Source organism: Phycodurus eques, chromosome 11 (genome assembly GCF_024500275.1).
Source record: "Phycodurus eques isolate BA_2022a chromosome 11, UOR_Pequ_1.1, whole genome shotgun sequence".
NCBI lineage: Eukaryota > Metazoa > Chordata > Actinopteri > Syngnathiformes > Syngnathidae > Phycodurus > Phycodurus eques.
In genome coordinates, this window is record NC_084535.1 from 25,544,400 (window position 1) to 25,565,131 (window position 20,732).

A 20,732-nucleotide genomic window follows, 5' to 3' on the forward strand; every position below is an offset into this window, starting at 1 on the left:
AAAGATTTAAGTTTCGGTTGTAATAGTTGTTATAGCAAGACCATATTTCTAAATAATTTGTGATTAGCTGGGAAATACCTGGTCTGCAGCAGTGCCTCCATTGGGGTGAGTCGGTCTTGGAGTTGTCTTGAGATGGCCGTGAGTAGGGAAGCGCAAGCAGTGCTGCAACCTGCCAGGTCCTCTTCCTTTACATAGTTCAGCAACACAAAGTACCAGAACATTGAGCCTGGAAGAATGCATTCAAAGAAGACGTACAATTAGACAGGGGATGATGGTTGAGAATTTTTGTTTTGTGCTGCTCTTTAGCGACATACCGCCTGTTGCTGCAGCAGGCAAGTACGGCATATTGTCCAGCAGAGCCTTCAGAAGACTTGTGACAAAACCTTGTTGACTGGGATCACCTTTCCCATTGCTTTAGCAATTTGAAAGAGCAAAACATTATGCTGACATTAACACACAAGAAAAGGAAACCAACCTCATCAATGAAGAAATCAACAATGTCTCACCTGATGCAAAGGGCAAGAAAGCGTGCACACTTGTGAGATATGCTCCGGCCAGCCTCAAAGAAACATACTGATATAATATCCATTAGCCTCACTCTGGTTTTGGCCAGCAGCCCCTCCTTTCCTTCTCGTAAGCTTAAAAGAAGTCATGAGGTCAACATCAAGTAGCATGGCAATGATGTAAAATATACAGTACAGTTGATATTAAGTCTAGACGGCGCTGTTCAAATGTCAGCTTATTGTGATGTAAAAAAAACTAAAATAGACCAGGGTTGGCACTGGGTCATGAAACCTCTGAGCTAATGTGGCTAAACAGTATAAAATTCTTCTAGCCACACTTGTGTCTTGTTAGTCACAACATCACGTGTTTATGTGGCTAAACCTTTAGCCACACTTAGCCAGTCCTTGTCACTGGGAACTGAGCCGATAAGCTTTAACGATGTGGGCCCAATTAAAACTACCAAGTCATCAATCAGGAGTAGGGCTGATCGATTTGGGAAAATACAATTGCCAGGTTTTTTTGTTTTGTTTCTTTTAAACACATATGCCAATTCCGATTTAGCATGCGATTTTTCAGGAAGAAGCTTGTTATCTTCAGCATTATTCACTAAACACAAGAAATAAGTTATTCTCTATAGTATGACCAACACAACGATGGATATAGGCAACAAATAACTTGATTTGAAGAACACAACCTTATTTTAACCTAGAAAAACCTTCCATCACAGTAGTAGTGTTGACATTGATTTAACTTCGTGCCTTGCAAAAATGTAATTCTGTATAATGATGCTTGTCAGGAGCAGTAGCACTGATGAATATAAGGATCAAGTGGACAGTGACACGAGTGACGCTTTTCTTCACCAAAATGTGCATATAAAAGTGCTTCAAATGGTGAACTATATTAAATGTTAATTCATGTTCTTATCAATTCAAGTGTTCAGATGGCTCACAGAGCGAGAGGGAGAGAAAATATTCTCAAATACAAACTTTTTAGTTGATGATAAACAATATTCTATTAATATTAGTAGGCTAATATTAGTATGCTGTCAGATAATGGTAACTAGACTTTACACCAATCTGATCAGTTTGATTGGTTTCGGCCGAAAATTAGCATTTTATGCTGATCGGCTTTAATGTTATAATTAGCTGATCCAATCAATTAAGTCACTGATCGGCTCCGCAAAAGACATTTACTCCACGTCGCCATTGTGTACAGTATATTTGAATCAAAAAGCTAGTTTATATTTAGCCTTGTCGTGTGTCTTTTGACATAGTACTGTAAATATCTGACCCCCAATAAAGTTATTTTGTACAAAAAACATGTCGGCAGTGTGGGACAGACAACACGACTGAGACAGACAACACGTAATGCCTGGATCAGACTTCAAGACAAATTTGGTCTTTCACGATTGCACTACGTCAGACTACTACAATAAAATCTTGTATTCCGGTACCACCCTATCTCGTCTTTTACGATCACTGGGCTTTATCTTGTGAACTCAAACGCGACTCGCTATCATGGCGACGACAACAACAATGGATCGCAGTGTGTGTATTTTAAGAACAAAATAGAGAAAAACGTGTGCTGGTGGTCACCGGTGCTCGGGAGAGGACTTTAATTCAAGGATTGCTTGAGGTATGTTCACGTATTTTTAATACCATACGGCTCGCAAGCAGGCAACAAAACGTTATGTAGCCTAGCAAGCTAGTGCCAGCACTAACGGTTGTACGTAAACATGCGGAGTTATGTCGAATCATGCTCTAAAGTTTCGGTGTGTGTGTGAATTAATTTAATTACAACAAAGTAATTTTATTAAAGTACGGTAGCACCCATTATTTCTGTCATGTTGTAATGTTGGTTTGACCTGACTGATTATAATACATAAACTGAATACAGAATACAACCCCAATTCCAATGAAGTTGGGATGTTGTGTTAACAAATAAAAACAGAATACAATGATTTGCAAATCATGTTCAACCTATATTTAATTGAATACACTACAAAGACAAGATATTTAATGTTCAAACTGATCAACTTTGTTGTTTTTAGCAAATAATCATTAACTTCGAATTTTATGGCTGCAACACATTCCAAAAAAGCTGGGACAGGGTCATGTTTACCACTGTGTTACATCATCTTTTCTTTTAACAACATGTAGGCAGGTCAGTCTAGTACCCGCACTCTTTAACTACGAAGCCACGCTGTTGTAACACGTGCAGAATGTGGTTTGGCAATGTCTTGCTTAAATAAGTCGAGGCGGCCATGAAAAAGGCATTGCCTGGATGGCAGCATATGTTTCTCCAAAACTTGTATGTACCTTTCAGCATTAATGGTGCCTTCACATATGTGTAAGTTACCCATGCCATTGGCACTAACACAGCCCCATACCATCACAGATGCTGGCTTTTGAACTTTGCGTCCATAACAGGTTCTTTTCCTCTTTGGCCCGGAGGACACGTCATCCACAATTTCCAAAAACAATTTGAAATGTGGAATCGTCGGACCACAGAACACTTTTCCACTTTGCATCGGTCCATCTTAGATGAGCTCGGGCCCAGAGAAGCCGGCAGCGTTTCTTTTGCTTTGCATAGTAGAGTTTCCAGTTGCACTTACGGATGTAGCGCCGAACTGTGTTTGCTGACATTGGTTTTCTGAAGTGTTCCTGAGCCCACGTGGTGATATCCATTACACATTGATGTCGGTGTTTGATGCAGTGCCGCCTGAGGGATCGAAGGTCACGGGCATTCAATGTTGGTTTTCGGCCTTGCCACTTGCATGCAGAGATTTCTCCAGATTCTCTGAACCTTTTGATGATGATATGGACCGTAGATGATGAAATCCCTAAATTCCATGCAATTGTACGTTGAGGAACATTGTCCTTAAACTGTTCATCTATTTTCTCACGGACTACTTCACAAAGAGGTGAACCTCGCCCCATCTTTGCTTGTGAATCACTGAGCAATTCAGGGAAGCTCCTTTTATACCCAATCATGGCACCCACCTGTTCACCTGTGGGAGGTGTTTCCAAACAGGTGTTTGATGAGCATTACTCAACTTTTTTTACCACCTGTCACAGCTTTTCTGGAATGTGTTGCAGCCATAAAAAGTTAATGATTATTTGCTAAAAACAATAAAGTTTATCATTTTGAACATTAAATATCTTGTCTTTGTCGTGTTAAATATAAATAGAATTCAATTAAATATAGGTTGAACATGATTTGCAAATCATTGTATTCTGTTTTATTTATGTTTAACACAACGTCCGAACTTCATTGGAATTGGGGTTGTACTTTTGAAGATACTCAGTATACAATACACAAGTATATACTGTAAATGAACAAGTCATTTAAACAGACATTGCTCCATCTTGTGATCGGATCAGTGATCAGTTATCGTTTTTTTTAACTCGCTGATCGGCCCCAAAAATCCTTGTATCGTGTAAAACGCTGGTGTCAAACTGGTGGCCCGGGGCCAGATCCGGCCCACCACATCATTTTATCTGGCCCGCGAAAGCAACTCAAAATTGCTCATTGCGTTCTGGTGTAATAATATTGAGATATTTGCAAGCCTTTTTTTTGTTACCAATCACCCTTTGAAAAGAAATGTAATAGTTGATAAACAGGTTTTTATAGGCTTCTGATTTCAAAACTGGTTATTCATCAACGTGTTGTGTATAGTGTATGTAGTTATATGATGTAATATTTCATTTATATGGGTTCACAGTCGTAACGGCCCTCCAAGGAAAGTCATAACTACAATGTGGCCCGTGACAACAATGAGTTTGACACCCCTGGTGTAAAGCCTAATTGTAACAGTTTTAAAAAGCAGGAAAAAGTGGACCAAATTACATAAGGGCAGTGGGGTTGTGGGGAGGCTGTGACGATATTTGCCTCGGTCCCCCAAATGACTACCTTGTTATGCCTTGGTTCCTGCCAGCGCCACCCCCACCACTCGGCATAACAACCAAAGTGGGATTAGCGGTTCGTGCATTGATGAAGAAGGCAGCTAGCTAGCTGCATGAACTAATGAGAATCGCAGGACACATTGATCATTGACACTTCAAACGTACATCGCGGTAATAAATATGCATGCTTCAATTCGAGGCCAAGCGACATCGGGTCTTGTCTTCCCCAATGCGCCGCTCCCCACAGCTGGGAAAGCCCGTGAGCCTGACTGCTTACCCTGCACCAGCTGGATTGCGGATTGAAGCATTTTAGGATACGGGGGAAAAACCACTAACACTGTTCACACACGGCAGAATGAACACGGTCACTTTAACTTTTATCAGGAAAGGCTTTTGAGTTTTGACGCAGGCGATTTTTATTCGCCAGCGTGACAAACGTGGGCAATATTCGCTTCGCCACATCCTGTTTCAACTAGCCATTGGCGAGGTGGCGAACGGGCAGCGAGAACCCTGATAGATCAATATAAATCATTAAAATTTTCCATCATCTATAACCTGTATAACTCAATTATAAAATTTGAGAGGAGAATTAAACCCGTAACAGATAATGTGGCTACAAAAGTGGGGATACCCTCTTATAATTAGGGTTGTGGTTGTGTTCAGAATTAACACAATTCACGTGCAAATTGGGAGTCAACACACACCTGCCACCAGGTGTCTCTGATCTACCCCCAAATAAAAGTCAGCTGTTCTAGTAGGCTTTTCCTGACTTTTTTTTTTTTCCTCGCAGAAGCACGGGTTAATTCTTAATACAGCCACATGGCCAGTTATAAGAACATGTGTACACTTGGGCAACAACGTTCGCGCGCTTTTTTTTTTTTTTTTTTTAATATAAACATCAACTCAACATTTTTTTGCTGGGAAAAAGGTTGGAAATGTATATCACAAAAACATGGCATTTGAACAGGGGTGTGACGACTTTAAAATCCACTGGTACCTTGACTAAGTTTTAATTAATTCCATGAACACGCTTGTAACAACACCACTTTCCAGGGGGTTTTCAATAACAATCAATTGCATTTTTCACTTTTCTTGGGAGCCATACTGAGAGATAATTTAAAGAAGAAAAAAATAAAGATACCTGAAAGAAGTGATGCACGGATCTAATGATGTAGACCACGGGTGTCAAACTCATTGTGGTTCAGAGGCCACGTACAGCCTAATTTGATGTCAAAGGGGCCGGACCAAGAAAAATCATACCATACTTAATATAATAATAAGTAACATTAAGTTTTGCCTTTTGTTTTAATACAAAATTAAACAAGTACATTAGGAAAATCTTTCGATTTAATGACATTTTGTCTTATTTCACAAAACAACCTCAGATTTCTTGAGAAAATTAAAGTTTGTCATCTACTACATCATAACTGATCAAAGTGATTGTATTTTAAGACACAAAACACTTGAATAACAGGTATTTGGGACCTGAAAAATACATTATTGCACTTAGAAAATTAAATGAATTTATTAAGACCTAGGAATTATTACCACTCCATTTTCTCTAAATTATCCTTAGTCCTCACCACCACAATGCCTTGTGTAATATTTCACTTTCAAATTCATCCTGCTGGTTTTGGCCCATGGGCCGTATGTTTCACACCCCTGATGTAGACAAGTGATGTGAGAGAGAGCATAAGTGAGCGTTCTGCATGGATGTCAGAAAGCATAGTTTGTGAACCCACGCAATATTCGAAGAAAATTGTAAATCAATGTTAGTGAACAAGGGAAACAAAATCAGGGGAGCAATTGCTCGTATCTCGGAAAACAAGTTGCAGTTTCCAAGTCAAGGTACAACTGTATATACATGTGCACATAAATATTGTCAAGGCTTAATTATACCTGCTTGGTCCGATGGAAAAAACACCAGCCAGCCAGCACAAGATGTCCAAGGTCAGGCTTTGGGCATGTTCTGTGGAGAGGGCACCCTCTGTCCGCTGGCACAGCGCATCCAGGAGCTTCTCGTAGAAGTCTGGAAACTGCAGCATTGCACAACGCTGGACCCTACAACAGAAAAGCAAGCCCCATTTCAAATAAACTAGTTATTTAAAACAAAGCACTCCCACGCTATAGCTGTTTTTACCCATAGTTTTGCAGACAATGTCTGTGAGTTTGAAAAAGTTTCTAGATGAAACTAAAATGCAATTTTATAGATTAACTTAATTCAACCTTGTCAAAGATTTAGAGTGCAAATGTCCAACTGTTCCATATTTCAGTAATTTTTGCACAACTTGCTGTTTTCTAACAAGGAGGTGAACAGCAAAATTCCCAACAGGTGGTTGAATCTTGAAGGGACCAATACATTTCCACGTTCAATTAGAATTGCTATTTAAACAGTTCTCTCCATCATGCTGTAACATTTTGACATCTGAGAACAAGATGACACTTGTCACTTAACAGTACGAGGCTTCATACAGGATGTTGTCAGAGGAAGTGGCCGCTGAGCTTCCCGCTTTCATCAGCGGGTTGCAAAAAAGATGCAGAGAGACTGGAACCGTCACAAAAAGGCATAAATGTGGACGATGTTGGCAATGAAAAAAATTACAATTGCAAACGATTTTGCTGTTCAGCTCCGTGTTGGAGAAATAAAATCTACAAATTAGGGAATTTGTGAATGCTGAACAAGACTACACAGGGCCCACTGTTTTTTCAACCTGACACTGTAGACTTCAATCCATTTTACCTCTCTTTGGGAATAGACGTCTTTTTGAACCTTCTGATTGTAACAGATACTTCCTGCAGCAGATCGCAGCCTCGCAGGTTTTCTACTTTCTTAGAAGATGCTTGGCTATCTGGTTTAACTCCAGACACCTTGTCCTGTACAAAATGAAGATTAATGAAAACTTAATCTCCATTCGTCTTCAAAAACTGGTATCTGTGTAATGACCATACACTCTGGCTTGTTATGACTTGATTGCATTAAAATATCTAATATAAATCTTAAACCAGTAAGAAAAACAATTGAAGAAGAAGAGTATGTTCAAGTCAATACCTTGGAGGCCTGAGCCCTCTGTAGCAGAGTGGACAGAGAGTGAGCTTTAGAGCACTGGGGTTTGGCACTGGGCATTCTCATCACAGGTCGTGGGCTGTCCTCCATGTTTTTCTCACTCGCTGCTTTGATATGAACCAAGAAGGAGCGGTACTTTCCACCAGCCATGCCTACAGACAAGGTATAAACAGGACTGAAGAACATGGATACACTCAACTTCATGTGCTGACTTAATCAATTTTTAATTGGTTCAGATTATGTTTAAACACTCTTTGCTTTTTCATACCTTTGACCAACTTTGGGCTGGTGAGGCTGAGCATGCCAGCATGACCAGAGAGATCCAGCCCACTGGCAAGCCACACTGGTCCACACAAAATGTCCTCCTTGTGCTCTTCTAAGAATGGACACAACATGGAGCCTACAACAAATACATTACATGTTTTACACGAGTGAAAAAAACAATAATATTCCTTAGACAAGAGTGAGCAGTTCAATTTCAGTTCCAAAATTAAGTGTAATTAGTTATTTTTCTCATTTAGAAGGGGATGGGCCAAAGTAAAACATTAACTTTGCAAAACTTTAAAGTCCATGTAAAGTGAGAACAAATGTGTCTTCTAAATTCGACACACCACAGAGAATACTGTTGTGAACAACCCAAATTTTAATGATTAAAAAAGTCAAAGTATATAAAATGAGGCTCTCGCTTCTCAAATGCTGTGGGTGTGTCTGCTTAATACACTTAAACCACATCTCGCTCAACTGTCAAATGTCAATCAATATCATCATCACACATCTGTTATACCTACACACGCCTACATTTTTGAGCCATAAAAATATAAACACTTAAAGGCTCCGGTCGCTAGAAGACACAATATTGCTAAATGTTGGCATAGTTAGCTAAGTAAATACATGTCACGATTGCGCCACATAACTGCTGATGCAAACAAAAGCGTTATAGTTATTATGCAGTGTGTGGAGTTTGCATGTTCTCCCCGTGCGTGAGTTTTCTCCGGGTACTCCAGTTTCCTCCCAAATTCCCAAAACATGCATGGTAGGTTAACTAAAGACTCCAATTTGGCTGTAGGTGTGAATAATAGTGCGAGGGAGGGAGGGAGGGAGGGATTGATTAAATACTGACGTGATGTGTCCTCTATGTCCATAAGCTGGATGTCCTCGGTGAAGTCGTGCATCGTAGGCCGACCATTCTTCTCCCCATTGGCATGGAGGACATTGGAGAGGGGGAATGTGATCTGTCTATCGACTGCAGTCTCTGTCAAAGAAATGCATTGTTAAGGGATCAAAGGCCCGAGAGCTGAAGAGTATCAGTGTGGATGGGTCCATAGTTAGATGGTGGATAAACTGAAGTGAGGCTCGAGATGCAAAAGGGTCGTCCAGATGTATCATTCCGTTTGTTTTGGCCATTGTGTTTCAAATTGTGAAGTTTTATGATTTTAGTTACTATTTGTTTGTTTGTAGAAAAAGCTAATATTAGTCGTACCTGTTGTGCTCAAAGTAGGACATAAAGTGCCTTCTCAAATTCTTATTTTTATTTTTTTTTTGCATAGTTTCCCCACTTTAATGTTTAAGATCATCAAACAAATGTAAATATCAGACAAAGATAACCCATGTAAACATAAAATGCATTTTTTAAACTGTGATTTTATTTAGGGAAAAAACTCTATTCAAAGCTACCTGGTCCTGTGTGGAAAAAGTAAATGCCCCCCTTGTTCATTCATGAATTAAATGTGGCCAATCACATTTGTTGGAAAGTTAATTCATTTTCAATGACCATACCTTCTCAATCAAGATATTATATAACTAGAACCAGTCTGAAAAAAATGACGTTGACCATTAGATCTAAAAAAAATAAATAAAAATTGCAACAAATTGCCACGAACCAAAGAAATTAAAAAAACAGATGAGAAATAAAGTAATTCGCATCTATCAGTCTGCACAAGGTGACAAAGCCATTTCTCAAGCTTTACGATTCCATTCCATTATCTTCAAATGGAGAAAACCCAAAACAGCGGGACAAGAACATAGAGACGACTCATCCAGGAGGTCACAAAGAAACCCAGGACAACATCTAAAGAACTGCAGGCCTCCCTGGTCTCAGTTAAGGTTAGTGTTCATGACTCAACAATAAGGAAGAGACTGGGGGAAAATGGCATCCATAGCAGAGTTCCAAGGCGAAACCCACTACTGACCAAACAGAAGATAAAGGCTCATCTTACTTTTGCAAAAAGAAAAACGATCTGAATAATTCCAAAGACTTTTGGGACAATATTCTCTGGAATGACGAGAAGAAAGCTGAACTTTTTGGAAGGTGTTTGTCTTGTTCCATCTGCTGTAAATCTAACACACCATTTTTAAAAAAAATAACATCATACCAACGGTCAAGCATGGTGGTGGCAGCTTGATGGTCTGGGGCTGCTTTTCTACTTCAAGACCTGGACGAACTGCTGTGAGTGATGGAACCATCAATTCTGCTCTTTACCAGAAAATCCTGAGGAGAATGTTCGGCCATCAGTTTGTGAGCTCAAGCTGTGAAGCGCACTTGGGTTCTGCAGCAGGACAACGATCCAAAACACACCAGCGAGTCAACTTCTGAATGGCTTTAAAAAAATAAAAAATAAAAAAAATAAAAAAATGAAGGTTTTGAAGTGGCCTATTCAAGGTCTGGACTTGAATTCGATTGAAATGCTGTGGCATGACCTTAAGAAGACCGTCCATGCTCGAAAACCCTCCAGTGTTGCTGAACTAAAACAATTCTGCAGGAAAGAGTGGGCCAAAATATCTCCACAGAGATGTGAAAGACTCATCGCCAGTTCCAGAAAAGGCCTGATTTCAGTTAATGCTGCTCAGGATGGCCAAGCAGTTGTTAGGTTTAAGGGGCAATTACTTTTACAGACAGGGTTAGGTAGCTTTGAATATATTTTTTTCCTTTAATAAATAAAATCATCTAAAAACAGTAATTTTATGTTTACTTGGGTTATCTTTGTTTGAGATTTGCCTATGTTTGATGATCTTAAACAAAGTGGGTAAACTATGCAAAAAAAAAAAAGATTTTATATATCCCAACAGATCTGTTACAAAATGTTTTCAAAATAACTATTTTCTATGGTATCCTATACTACTCCACACACCCACAAATATAAGGCAGCCGATTACAAATTAGATTTGTCAATTTGAACTCACAAAATGTGTAACAAATTCCTTAAGTTTTGCAAAAATTAGTACCAAACCAAGAAAGTGTAATAAAGACTTTTTTTTAGATAAAAAAAATCAAATTAGTCAGATAATTTTGATTTTTTTCCTTTTATTCTATAACCTTGTGTTGAATTGTTTGTATATGTTCAACAAATAATTTTTGAAAAGATCATTCTTGTCTTCAGTAAGAAATGGATGAAAAGCTTATGTTTCAAAGGGGGTGTTACGTTGAGCACTGTACACACGTTTTAATTTAGTAAGAGAAAAAAAAAATACTGTGAATTCAAATCTAGACCAGTTGATCGGAAGAAGCTATTTCAGCTGCACCAATACAGGAATGAGCTGTCAGTGCACCTGAGCACACCATACTCAATGTTCAAGACACTTGTGCTGTGTTTTGTGCAAGGTTTGAGATGGAGCCCATATTTATAAAAAATATATATATAATAACAGATTTGCAAGGTAATGGTAAAATTGCTAGTGTGATTAAACTTTTACAACTAAGGCAACAACTCTGAAATCTGTGTTCTTACCATTGACTTTTCCCAGGCCCGGCGCTTTATTCTTCAATAAAGTGATCTGTATCTGAGGAATGTTGACAATGTTGGCATTTAGGACAAACTTGAAGTCCACATGGCCCACCATGCAGGCCTTGGGCAGCACCAGTTCAAAGACATGCTCATCCCAGCTGGAACTACATAGAGAACACACAAACACCATTGCATCACCTGCAGATACATTAAACTTGTCATACCTAGTTACCATAATTACAAACCTATCACTCTGAAGCTTCCAGGTGCGAGTGTGCTGGGCTGCATCTCCATGGTGCTGCTGATGAAGATGCTGCGGATGGCGTCGCTGCTGTTGCTCTTGCTGTACTTCAACCCAGCATGGCGGTACAGTAGCTGAGAAGCGGGGTGTCAACGTCTCAAAGCGCGTCAGCTCCACCAGCGACATTAGGCTCTCGGTGCTCAACGGTTGGTCCACCAGGAGTTCGATTCCTGTACAATAAATAATCACGTGTGGAAAATGAGACGAAATATAAAAAAATCTAAACCTACCATGTAACCTCTACCTGTGATCCCGGGGCTAGAAGGGTTAGAGGAAGGCCTGGCCCACTCCAGCAACAGTTCAGCCCCTTTAGAAATGGGGCCATCAATAAACATGTCGCCATCATCTATATCATCACAAACACCTCCAATTTGAAGGAAATGAAGCTCTCCACCTGTAGAGAAAGAATATAACGGATACTAATATACTCTGCTGCTTCATTTAAACACTATGCTTGAACATTTTGAACAGTACTCTATACAGGAGCTGAGCCAATACAATAAAGGTGATACAATTTATTATATATCGAAAATGTTGAGCACTGTCATAGTATGTGACATTTTAAAAGGAGGCAGTTGTTGACATAAAGGTACTGTGCATTTTGAGTACAGAAAACGTTCCAAATAAATAGATCTATCTACCGAAAAAATTACATTTTGCTGTTTCACTGTGCAATGTGTGGGTGTACAAGCTGCTTCCATGCACCAACTGATGTAGATTCTGATTAGACCTGTCACAATAATTACTATAATGCACCTATCGTTCGATTAAAAAAATAATGGACAGTTTTTCCGGACTCAATAAATTGTCATTGTTGTGGTGAGCTGGCACGCGGATGATATAGTGAGCAGAGAGTTGGCAACTATCGTTTGCCGCTGGTGAGCCGGTGGACGGGTACTCTTGCTTGTGTTGGCTCCGTCCAATACTCTACAGTGTGGATATTCACACAACAGAGACATTTCAGGAAAAGTGAACTATTTATTATGTTCGCTAGCCCGCAAGTTTAGGAGCTAAACAGCTCACTCCACCATGGTGATGTCGTTTAAAACATCAGCACTAAACTCCCCAATTGGTTTCCAATTAACACACACACACGAAAGTGAACTGTTTATTATGTTCGCTAGCTTGTGAGCTAACGAGCTAGCCCACGAGCTAACGAGTTAAGGAGCTAAACGGCTCGCTCCACCACGGCAACGTCGTTTAAAGCATCAACACTTCGCTCTGAGTTTTTGTGTGAGTCCCCAATTAACACACACGGGAAAGTTAACTCTTATGTTTGCTAGCCCACGAGCTAACGAGTTAAGGAGCTAAACAGCTCGCTCCACCACGGCAATGCCATTTAAAACATCAACAGTTCGCTCTGAGTTGTTGTGTGTCCCCAATTAACACACACGGGAAAGTTAACTGTTACGCTTGCTAGCCCGCAAGCTAACGCGCTAAAGCGCTCGCTCCACCGCAGCAAAGTCATTTAAAACGTTGTTTTTTTTGCATCCAAGTTGTTGTGTTTGTTAGTCCCCAATTAACGCAAATATGGGAACGTTAACTGTTTATTAAGCATAACCTCTGTGGCACACTTATTCAGAGGAGTTGACTGCAGCGAAAGTCAACGTATACTTGATTGACAAGTTAAGGGCTCGTCTTTAGCGGACCCAACCACAAAGTCTTGCAGATCGAGGGCAGGCCTTATTTTCATGATTATATAGCGCTTTATCGACACCATCACAGTCCCCAAAGCGCTTTACAAAGCCTCACATTCACTAGGGTTGGGCATCGAGAACAGATTGGAAGAGGGACTAACGTTCCGGTTCTCCCGGAATTGTTCAAATTTAAAAATTAAAACATTTTTGTCCTCCGACCCTGAAGAATTGGTGAAAACCAATGAAGAAGCGCCGAAAACCTATGAAGAAGAACGCGCACAAAGACGTGCTTGAACCCAATGTCAGTGGAGGCGAACAAAAGTGTGTCTTAAATTAACTTTGTTAAAATTAATGACCAGTCGCCTCAGTGCAACACTTGGAATAAGATTATATTGTGCAAAGGAGGCTTTCACAATGTGTAGCGTCTGACGCGCTCCAAGCCTCAGCCTACACCGTGCGGAGCTTCACTGAAGTCAACTCTCAAGTCAGTTGGGTGAGTGTAACAATAAAACACATCAATGCCAACATAGAGAGAACAATTAATAAATTAATCAATTAGATTAGTTCCACACACACTGCCTTGTAGTTCATAAGTTTGATATAGATAATGGTTAAAAAGAAGCCCGAGTCAAATGTTCATTTTAAGTCTATGCTGCGAGCTGCTAAGAAAATGGATGTTCATAATTTGGACCCCCTATATTTAAGACATCCAAACTTTTTTGACCCGGGCCCCAAAAGAATCTGAATCGAGAATTGTTTGGAACTGGAATCGCTCAAATTCAAACGATGGTCAACCCTAATATTCACCCACTCACGCACACATTCATAGACCAATGAGCAGCTGCTGCCATGCAAGGCCCACTGGGAGCGAATAAGGGTTCAGTGTTTCAGGTTTCCCTTGCCCGGATGCAGGTCACCGGGGGCCCCTCTGGAGCCAGTCCTGGAGGTGGGGCTCGAAGGTACCAGTCCTCTCGAGAGGGGTTGGATTCTCTTCCACTCTGGAGTTACCCACGGTGAGAGGCGCCGAACAGGTGTGGGTATACTTATAGCTCCCCGGCTCGGCGCCTGTACATTGGGGTTCACCCCGGTGGACGAGAGGGTAGCCTCCCTGCGCCTTCGGGTGGGGGGACGGGTCCTGACTGTTGTTTGTGCCTATGCACCAAACAGCAGTTCAGAGTACCCACCCTTTTTGGAGTCCTTGGAGGGGTGCTGGAGAGCGCTCCCGCTGGGGACTCCATCGTTCTGCTGGGGGACTTCAATGCTCATGTGGGCAATGACAGTGAGACCTGGAAGGGCGTGATTGGGAGGAACGGCCCCCCCGATCAGAACCTGAGCGGTGTTCTCTTATTGGACTACTGTGTTCATCACGGATTGTCCATAACGGACACCATGTTCAAGCATAAGGGTGTCCACACGTGCACTTGGCACCAGGACACCCTGGGTCGCAGTTCGATGATCGACTTTGTGGTCGTGTCATCGGACTTGTGGCCGCGTGTCTTGGACACTCGGGTGAAGAGAGGGGCGGAGCTGTCAACTGATCACCACCTGGTGGTGAGTTGGCTCCGATGGTGGGGGAAGATGCCGGTCCGACGTGGCAGGCCCAAACGTATTGTGAGGGTCTGCTGGGAACGTCTGGAGGAATCCCCTGTCAGAAGGAGTTTCAACTCCCACCTCCGACAGAACTTTGCTCATGTTCCGGAGGAGGCGGGGGACATAGAGTCCGAGTGGACCATGTTCCGCGCCTCCATTGCTGAGGCGGCCGACCGGAGTTGTGGCCGTAAGGTGGTTGGTGCCTGTCGGGGCGGCGATCCACGAAGGGATGCCATCAAGCTGAAGAAGGAGTCCTATCGGGCCTTTTTGGCCTGTGGGACTCCTGAGGCAGCTGATGGGTACCGGCTGGCCAAGCGGAATGCAGCTTTGTTGGTCGCTGAAGCACAAACTCGGGCATGGGAGGAGTTTGGTGAGGCCATGGAGAAAGACTTCCGGACGGCTTCGAGGAAATTCTGGTCCACCATCCGGTGTCTCAGGAGGTGGAAGCAGTGCACCATCAACACTGTGATGAGATTCCCCGTAATTCCTCTGGCTCTGGATGTTGTAGGGCTGTCCTGGTTAACACACCTCTGCAACATCGCGTGGACATCGGGGACAGTGCCTCTGGATTGGTTGACTGGGGTGGTGGTCCCCCTTTTTAAGAAGGGGGACCAGAGGATGTGTTCCAACTAAAGGGGGATCACACTCCTCAGCCTCCCTGGTAAGGTCTATTCAGGGGTGCTGGAGAGGTGGGTCCATCGGGAAGGAGGAGCAGTGTGGTTTTCGTCCTGGCCGTGGAACAGTGGACCAGCTCTACACCCTTGGCAGGGTCCTCGAGGGTGCATGGGAGTTCACCCAACCAGTCTACATGTGTTTTGTGGACTTGGAGAAGGCGTTCGACGTGTCCCTCGGGGGGGTCCTGTCGGGGGTGCTTCGGGAGTATGCGGTACCGAACCCCCTGATACGGGCTGTTCGGTCCCTGTACGACCGGAGTCAGAGTTTGGTCCGCATATCTGGCAGTAAGTCAGACTCGTTTCTGGTGTGGGTTGGACACCACCAAGGCTCCGCCGGGGATGACCCAGGACACGCTGGAGAGACTACATCCTTCGGCTGGCCTGGGAATGCCTCGGGATCCCCCCGGAAGAGCTGGATGGAGTGGCTGGGGAGAGGGAAGTCTGGGCGTCCCTGCTGAAACTACTGCCCCCGCGACCCGACCTCAGATATGCGGTAGAAAATGGATGGACAGTAAATATTCTGATAAGATATTCACGAAAAGCTACGTGTTCGATTGCATTACCTGTACAAAAGCTACATTTGAGTACTGACTGACACAACAAGTACAACATTAAATTTCAACTAACATAATAACAGATTGTGAACAAAGACCTTTCTTTCTTTGTGACCCATATGATAATTCGTCGATGTGTCAAACAGCCTCAGTATAGCGCCAACTACTGGCGAGGAGTATGTGCCTTAAGTATCAGTGGCTGGTATCGGCAGCCTTCACTTGTATCTGCGACTTTGAAATAAGGCTGGTATCGTTACTTGCCCATCCTTACATGTAATTACATAGTTGTCAGCCAATCTGGATTTCTTTTTGCAGATCTCTTTCACTCAAGTCTATGTACATCGCTCCATTTACTCCTCGATACACTTCCTCTGATGGCCGCTGCATATTTTTCATCTCAGACAAGGTGTACACAGGATCGAATGATAAAAAACTACATCGCTCTCAACAATCTCTCAGCCAACAAAATTCTACAGCCCATTTCACTAGCAGGCAATGTGCTACTTGAACTTCGACGTCACTTTTGGTGTGCAGCTGACATTCCGTTTAATTCCTATCCCACAAACACATTAATCAGAATGTGTTTTTACTATTGCTGGGACAATACAATGTATTTTTGCTTTAAATATTTTTGGATTTAGTTCCCCTTTAATTCCGTGTATGTGTGAATTATGTTATTGCTAATGGTTTGTATGGCACGGTGGACGACTGGTTAGCACATCTGCATGAGGACCTGGGTTCAGAGCCGCGCCTGTGTGGAGTTTGCATGTTCTACCCCCTGCGTAGGTTTTCTTTGGGTACTCCAGGAAACCACATCCCAAAAACATGCATGGTAGGTTAACTGAAGACGCTAAATTGTCCGTAGGTGTGAATGTGTGTGTGAATGGTTGTTTGTTTATATCAGACATGCAAACACCAAAGGCATGAAAAACGTGACAAAACAAAAACAAAAAAAACACTTTAGAGGGGGTCTGGGGGGATCCCCCTGGCCCCTGCAGAGAATTGTTTTTATTTTAACATAAATTAAGCAATCTGGAAGACTTTGAAGAGTACAATATGGCAAAATACACCATTTTCTTCAAGCAGAAAAACATGTATTTAGACCGTTCAAGTACATGTTGATGATTAAATCAATTAGATTGATGATTAAAATTCAATTTGCCTAATTTCTTTGCTTTTTGTTTTGGCCTCAAAATTGAACCAGGCAAATCTCCACCTGCACCTGATGCCTGCTTCAAGCTGTACCACATGAATAGCATCCTCCTCTTTAAGCACACTCATTCTGAAAAATAATTGACTAAAATCATTGTCTGTTTCACTTCATTTTTTACTATTACCAACTTCAAAGGCTACTCCCAAATGCATCATCCAGGAAAATATCAAGTACAGTATTTTTCCGTTTCTATTGGCCAGTTCTGAATTTGAAGTTAGTTCAATCTGTTTTGACAAAATCCCCAACATCGCTCCGTCGTTTAATCCATTTAACATGAACACCCGTAAACTAATTAGATAATTGTATGCGTGTTTCCTAATTAATACAAGATGTACTAGCGGATCAACTCTTGTCGCCGATGTTACGGGTGTCAAATACAGTCTTCACTCTCATTAAAACATCTTCACAAATATCAGATTACTTTATCAACTGGACAAATACAACAATACCACCAATAACAGCAAACTCATGGAATCCTGTAGATCAAATCCCAAATTACCCCATTCCTATAGGAAACCTTAAGTATTTAGGGATTAATATTTCGCCAAAACGCACAGAGCTAACCAATCTACAACCCCAATTCCAATGAATTCGGGACGTTGCGTTAAACAAATAAAAACAGAATACAATGATTTGCAAATCATGTTGAACCTATATTTAATTTAATACACTACAAAGGCAAGATATTTAATGTTAAAACTGATACATTTTATTGTTTTTAGCAAATAATCATTAATTTAGAATTTTATGGCTGCAACACGTTCCAAAAAAGCTGGGACAGGTGGCAAAAACTTTAACAAAAGCTAAACTCAACCACGAACTCCCTAAATACAAGCAACACATCGACTGTCCTACCAGGGAAAATAATACTTTAGACCACTGCTACACTACGGTAAAAAACGCATACCGTGCTATACCTCGTGCAGCCCTGGGCTCGTCTGATCACTGCTTAATTCACTTAATACCGACGTACAGGCAAGAACTTAAATGTGCGAAGCCTACAGTGAAAACAGTCAAAAAGTGGACCAATGAAGCCAAGATGGAACTTCAAAGCTGTTTAGACTGCACAGACTGGAGTGTCTTTGAAAATTCAGCTGGCAGCCTGGATGAATATATACGGACACTGTCACATCCTATATCGGTTTCTGTGAAGAGGTTTGTGTACCAACAAAATCATTTCGGACATTCAACAACAACAAGCCGTGGTTCACAGCTAAACTAAAGCAGCTTCGCCAAGCTAAGGAAGATGCATATCAGAGCGGGGACAGGGCCCTGTATAATTGAGCTAGAAACCAGCTTACTAAAGAAATTAACATTGCAAAGAGGATCTATGCAGCAAAGTTGGAAAAACAGTTTAGCGCGAACGACGAAATCAGTCCGGCATGCATTCCAATCGCTGACTAATTACAAGCGACGATCTCCCCAAGCTGAGAACAATAGCACACTAGCCAACGACTTGAATACCTTCTACTGCAGATATGAAAAGGACAGTTTCACACCACACACCCACCCGGCCGCACCCGCGACCACAACCACAACCACAACCACACCTCTGACTTCTGCGTTAACCATCCATGAACAGGATGTGAGACGCATCTTCAAACAACAGAAGATTAACAAAGCGGCAAGCCCGAACCATGTGTCCCCATCCTACCTCAAAGTCTGCGCGGACCAGCTCGCTCCAGTCTTCACTCAGATCTTCAACAGATCTTTGGAAATGTGCGAAGTTCCACCCTGTTTCAAACGCTCCACCATCAATCCAGTCCCCAAGAAACCTCTGGTCTGAATGACTACAGGCCTGTCGCTTTGACATCTGTGGTCATGAAGTCCTTTGAACGTCTCGTGCTGGACCACCTCAAGAGTGTCACAGGTCCCCTGCTGGACCCCCTGCAGTTTGCCTACCAAGCGAACAGATCTGCGGATGATGCAGTCAACATGGCAGTGCAGGGACCTACGCGAGGATCCTGTTCGTGGACTTCAGCTCAGCGTTCAACACGGTACATACAGGTTTTGAAGAAACATGCTGCCATCCAAGCAACGTGTTTTTCATGGACGCCCCTGCTTATTTCAGCAAGACAATGACAAACCACATTCTGCATGTGTTACAGCAGCGTGGCTTCGTAGTAAAAGAGTGCGGGTACTAGACTGACCTGCCTGCAGTCCAGACCTGTCTCCCATTGAAAATGTGTGGCGCATTATGAAGCGTAAAATACGACAATGGAGACCCCGGACTGTTGAACAGCTGAAGCTGTACATCAAGCAAGAATGGGAAAGAATTCCACCTACAAAGCTTCAACAATTAGTGTCCTCAGTTCCCAAACGTTTATTGAATGTTGTTAAAAGAAAAGGTGATGTAACACAGTGGTAAGAATGACCCTGTCCCAGCTTTTTTGGAACGTGTTGCAGCCATAAAATTTTAAGCTCATGATTATTTGCTCAAAGCAATAAAGTTGATCAGTTTGAACATTAAATATCTTGTCTTTGTAGTGTAGTCAATTTATTATAGGTATAACATGATTTGCAAATCATTATATTCTGTTTTTATTTATGTTTAGCACAACGTCCCAATTTAATTAGAATTGGGGTTGTAAATTAGGCTTTATACGATCAGGAATTTTGGGGCCGATCACCGATCAGTGAGTTTAAAAAAACGATAACCGAACATAAGATTTAGGAATGTGTCTATTTCAATGACCTGTTCATTTACTGTATATACTTGTGTACTTAATTGCTCAAAACATTATTTTTACAATAAATAATGTATCTTTACATTTAAATGTGGGCTTCCATTTAAGCCCACACTTAAATGCTTTCAAACATTAGATTCTGCTGTAATAACTTTGTATTAAAAAAAATAAGAAAAATAGAATTAGTTCATCCACTCTTCAGAAAAGTAAACAGGAGGGAGGCCTAAATGCTCCCAACTTTAAACACTATTATTTAGCTAACTAATTACAGTACCTCATCAAATCGATTCACCACAATGAAGAGCATTATTCTTGGCTAAAATTGGAACAGGCAGAGTGCAACAACATCAAACTCCCATTTATTAGTATTAAACGCCATTGTTGTGACATTATTATTATTATTATTGAGTTATTTGTCTTTAAAGGCTGGTTACATGATTACATACCGATTATAAAAGGTTCTGATTATCAAGAATGGGTACGGAGAACTGTATTAGTGCCAGGAGTTTATTTTGTTTTACCAGAAGTGTTTTACTGTGAAAGGCGCGAAACAGGAATGGCTTGTTTTTTTTCTCTCTCTCTTGCCGCTTTCTCAACTGTATACAAGAAACGGTGAGTTCTTGATTTTTATTAATAAAGAACCTGAACCGTAACATTCAGACAATACATCCAAGCCTCCGTTGTGATTGAAGAAGCTGTCACTATGTAAAATTTGGTGCCAAAACCCGGGAATAAGGACTTTTTAACTTTTTGTGAACAGCTAACGGCTCACTTTAGCGACCGCCGTATGGAGGCATTGGAGGGCATGAAGAGGAAGCGGGCGACTATCCGCGCTGCTACAACCAGGCTGTTAACCCGCCTGGAGGTGGAGCCAGTCAAAG

At 41.7% G+C, this 20,732-nt stretch overlaps 1 protein-coding gene across 6 annotated transcripts in view; it reads right to left on the reverse strand.

Annotated features, from left to right (window-relative positions):
• birc6 (baculoviral IAP repeat containing 6) overlaps window positions 1-20,732 on the reverse strand; it is a 184,394-nt gene that overhangs the window by 129,552 nt on the left and 34,110 nt on the right. For all 6 annotated transcript variants that reach the window (XM_061690491.1, XM_061690495.1, XM_061690492.1 and 3 more), the window contains 11 exons: window positions 11,741-11,890; window positions 11,441-11,666; window positions 11,199-11,359; window positions 8,594-8,725; window positions 7,742-7,873; window positions 7,459-7,625; window positions 7,150-7,283; window positions 6,309-6,470; window positions 507-638; window positions 315-412; window positions 79-226 (listed from right to left, as the gene is read on the reverse strand). In XM_061690491.1, coding sequence (XP_061546475.1) covers window positions 79-226; window positions 315-412; window positions 507-638; window positions 6,309-6,470; window positions 7,150-7,283; window positions 7,459-7,625; window positions 7,742-7,873; window positions 8,594-8,725; window positions 11,199-11,359; window positions 11,441-11,666; window positions 11,741-11,890 — 1,642 coding nt within the window. The remainder of the gene's footprint in view (window positions 1-78; window positions 227-314; window positions 413-506; window positions 639-6,308; window positions 6,471-7,149; window positions 7,284-7,458; window positions 7,626-7,741; window positions 7,874-8,593; window positions 8,726-11,198; window positions 11,360-11,440; window positions 11,667-11,740; window positions 11,891-20,732) is intronic.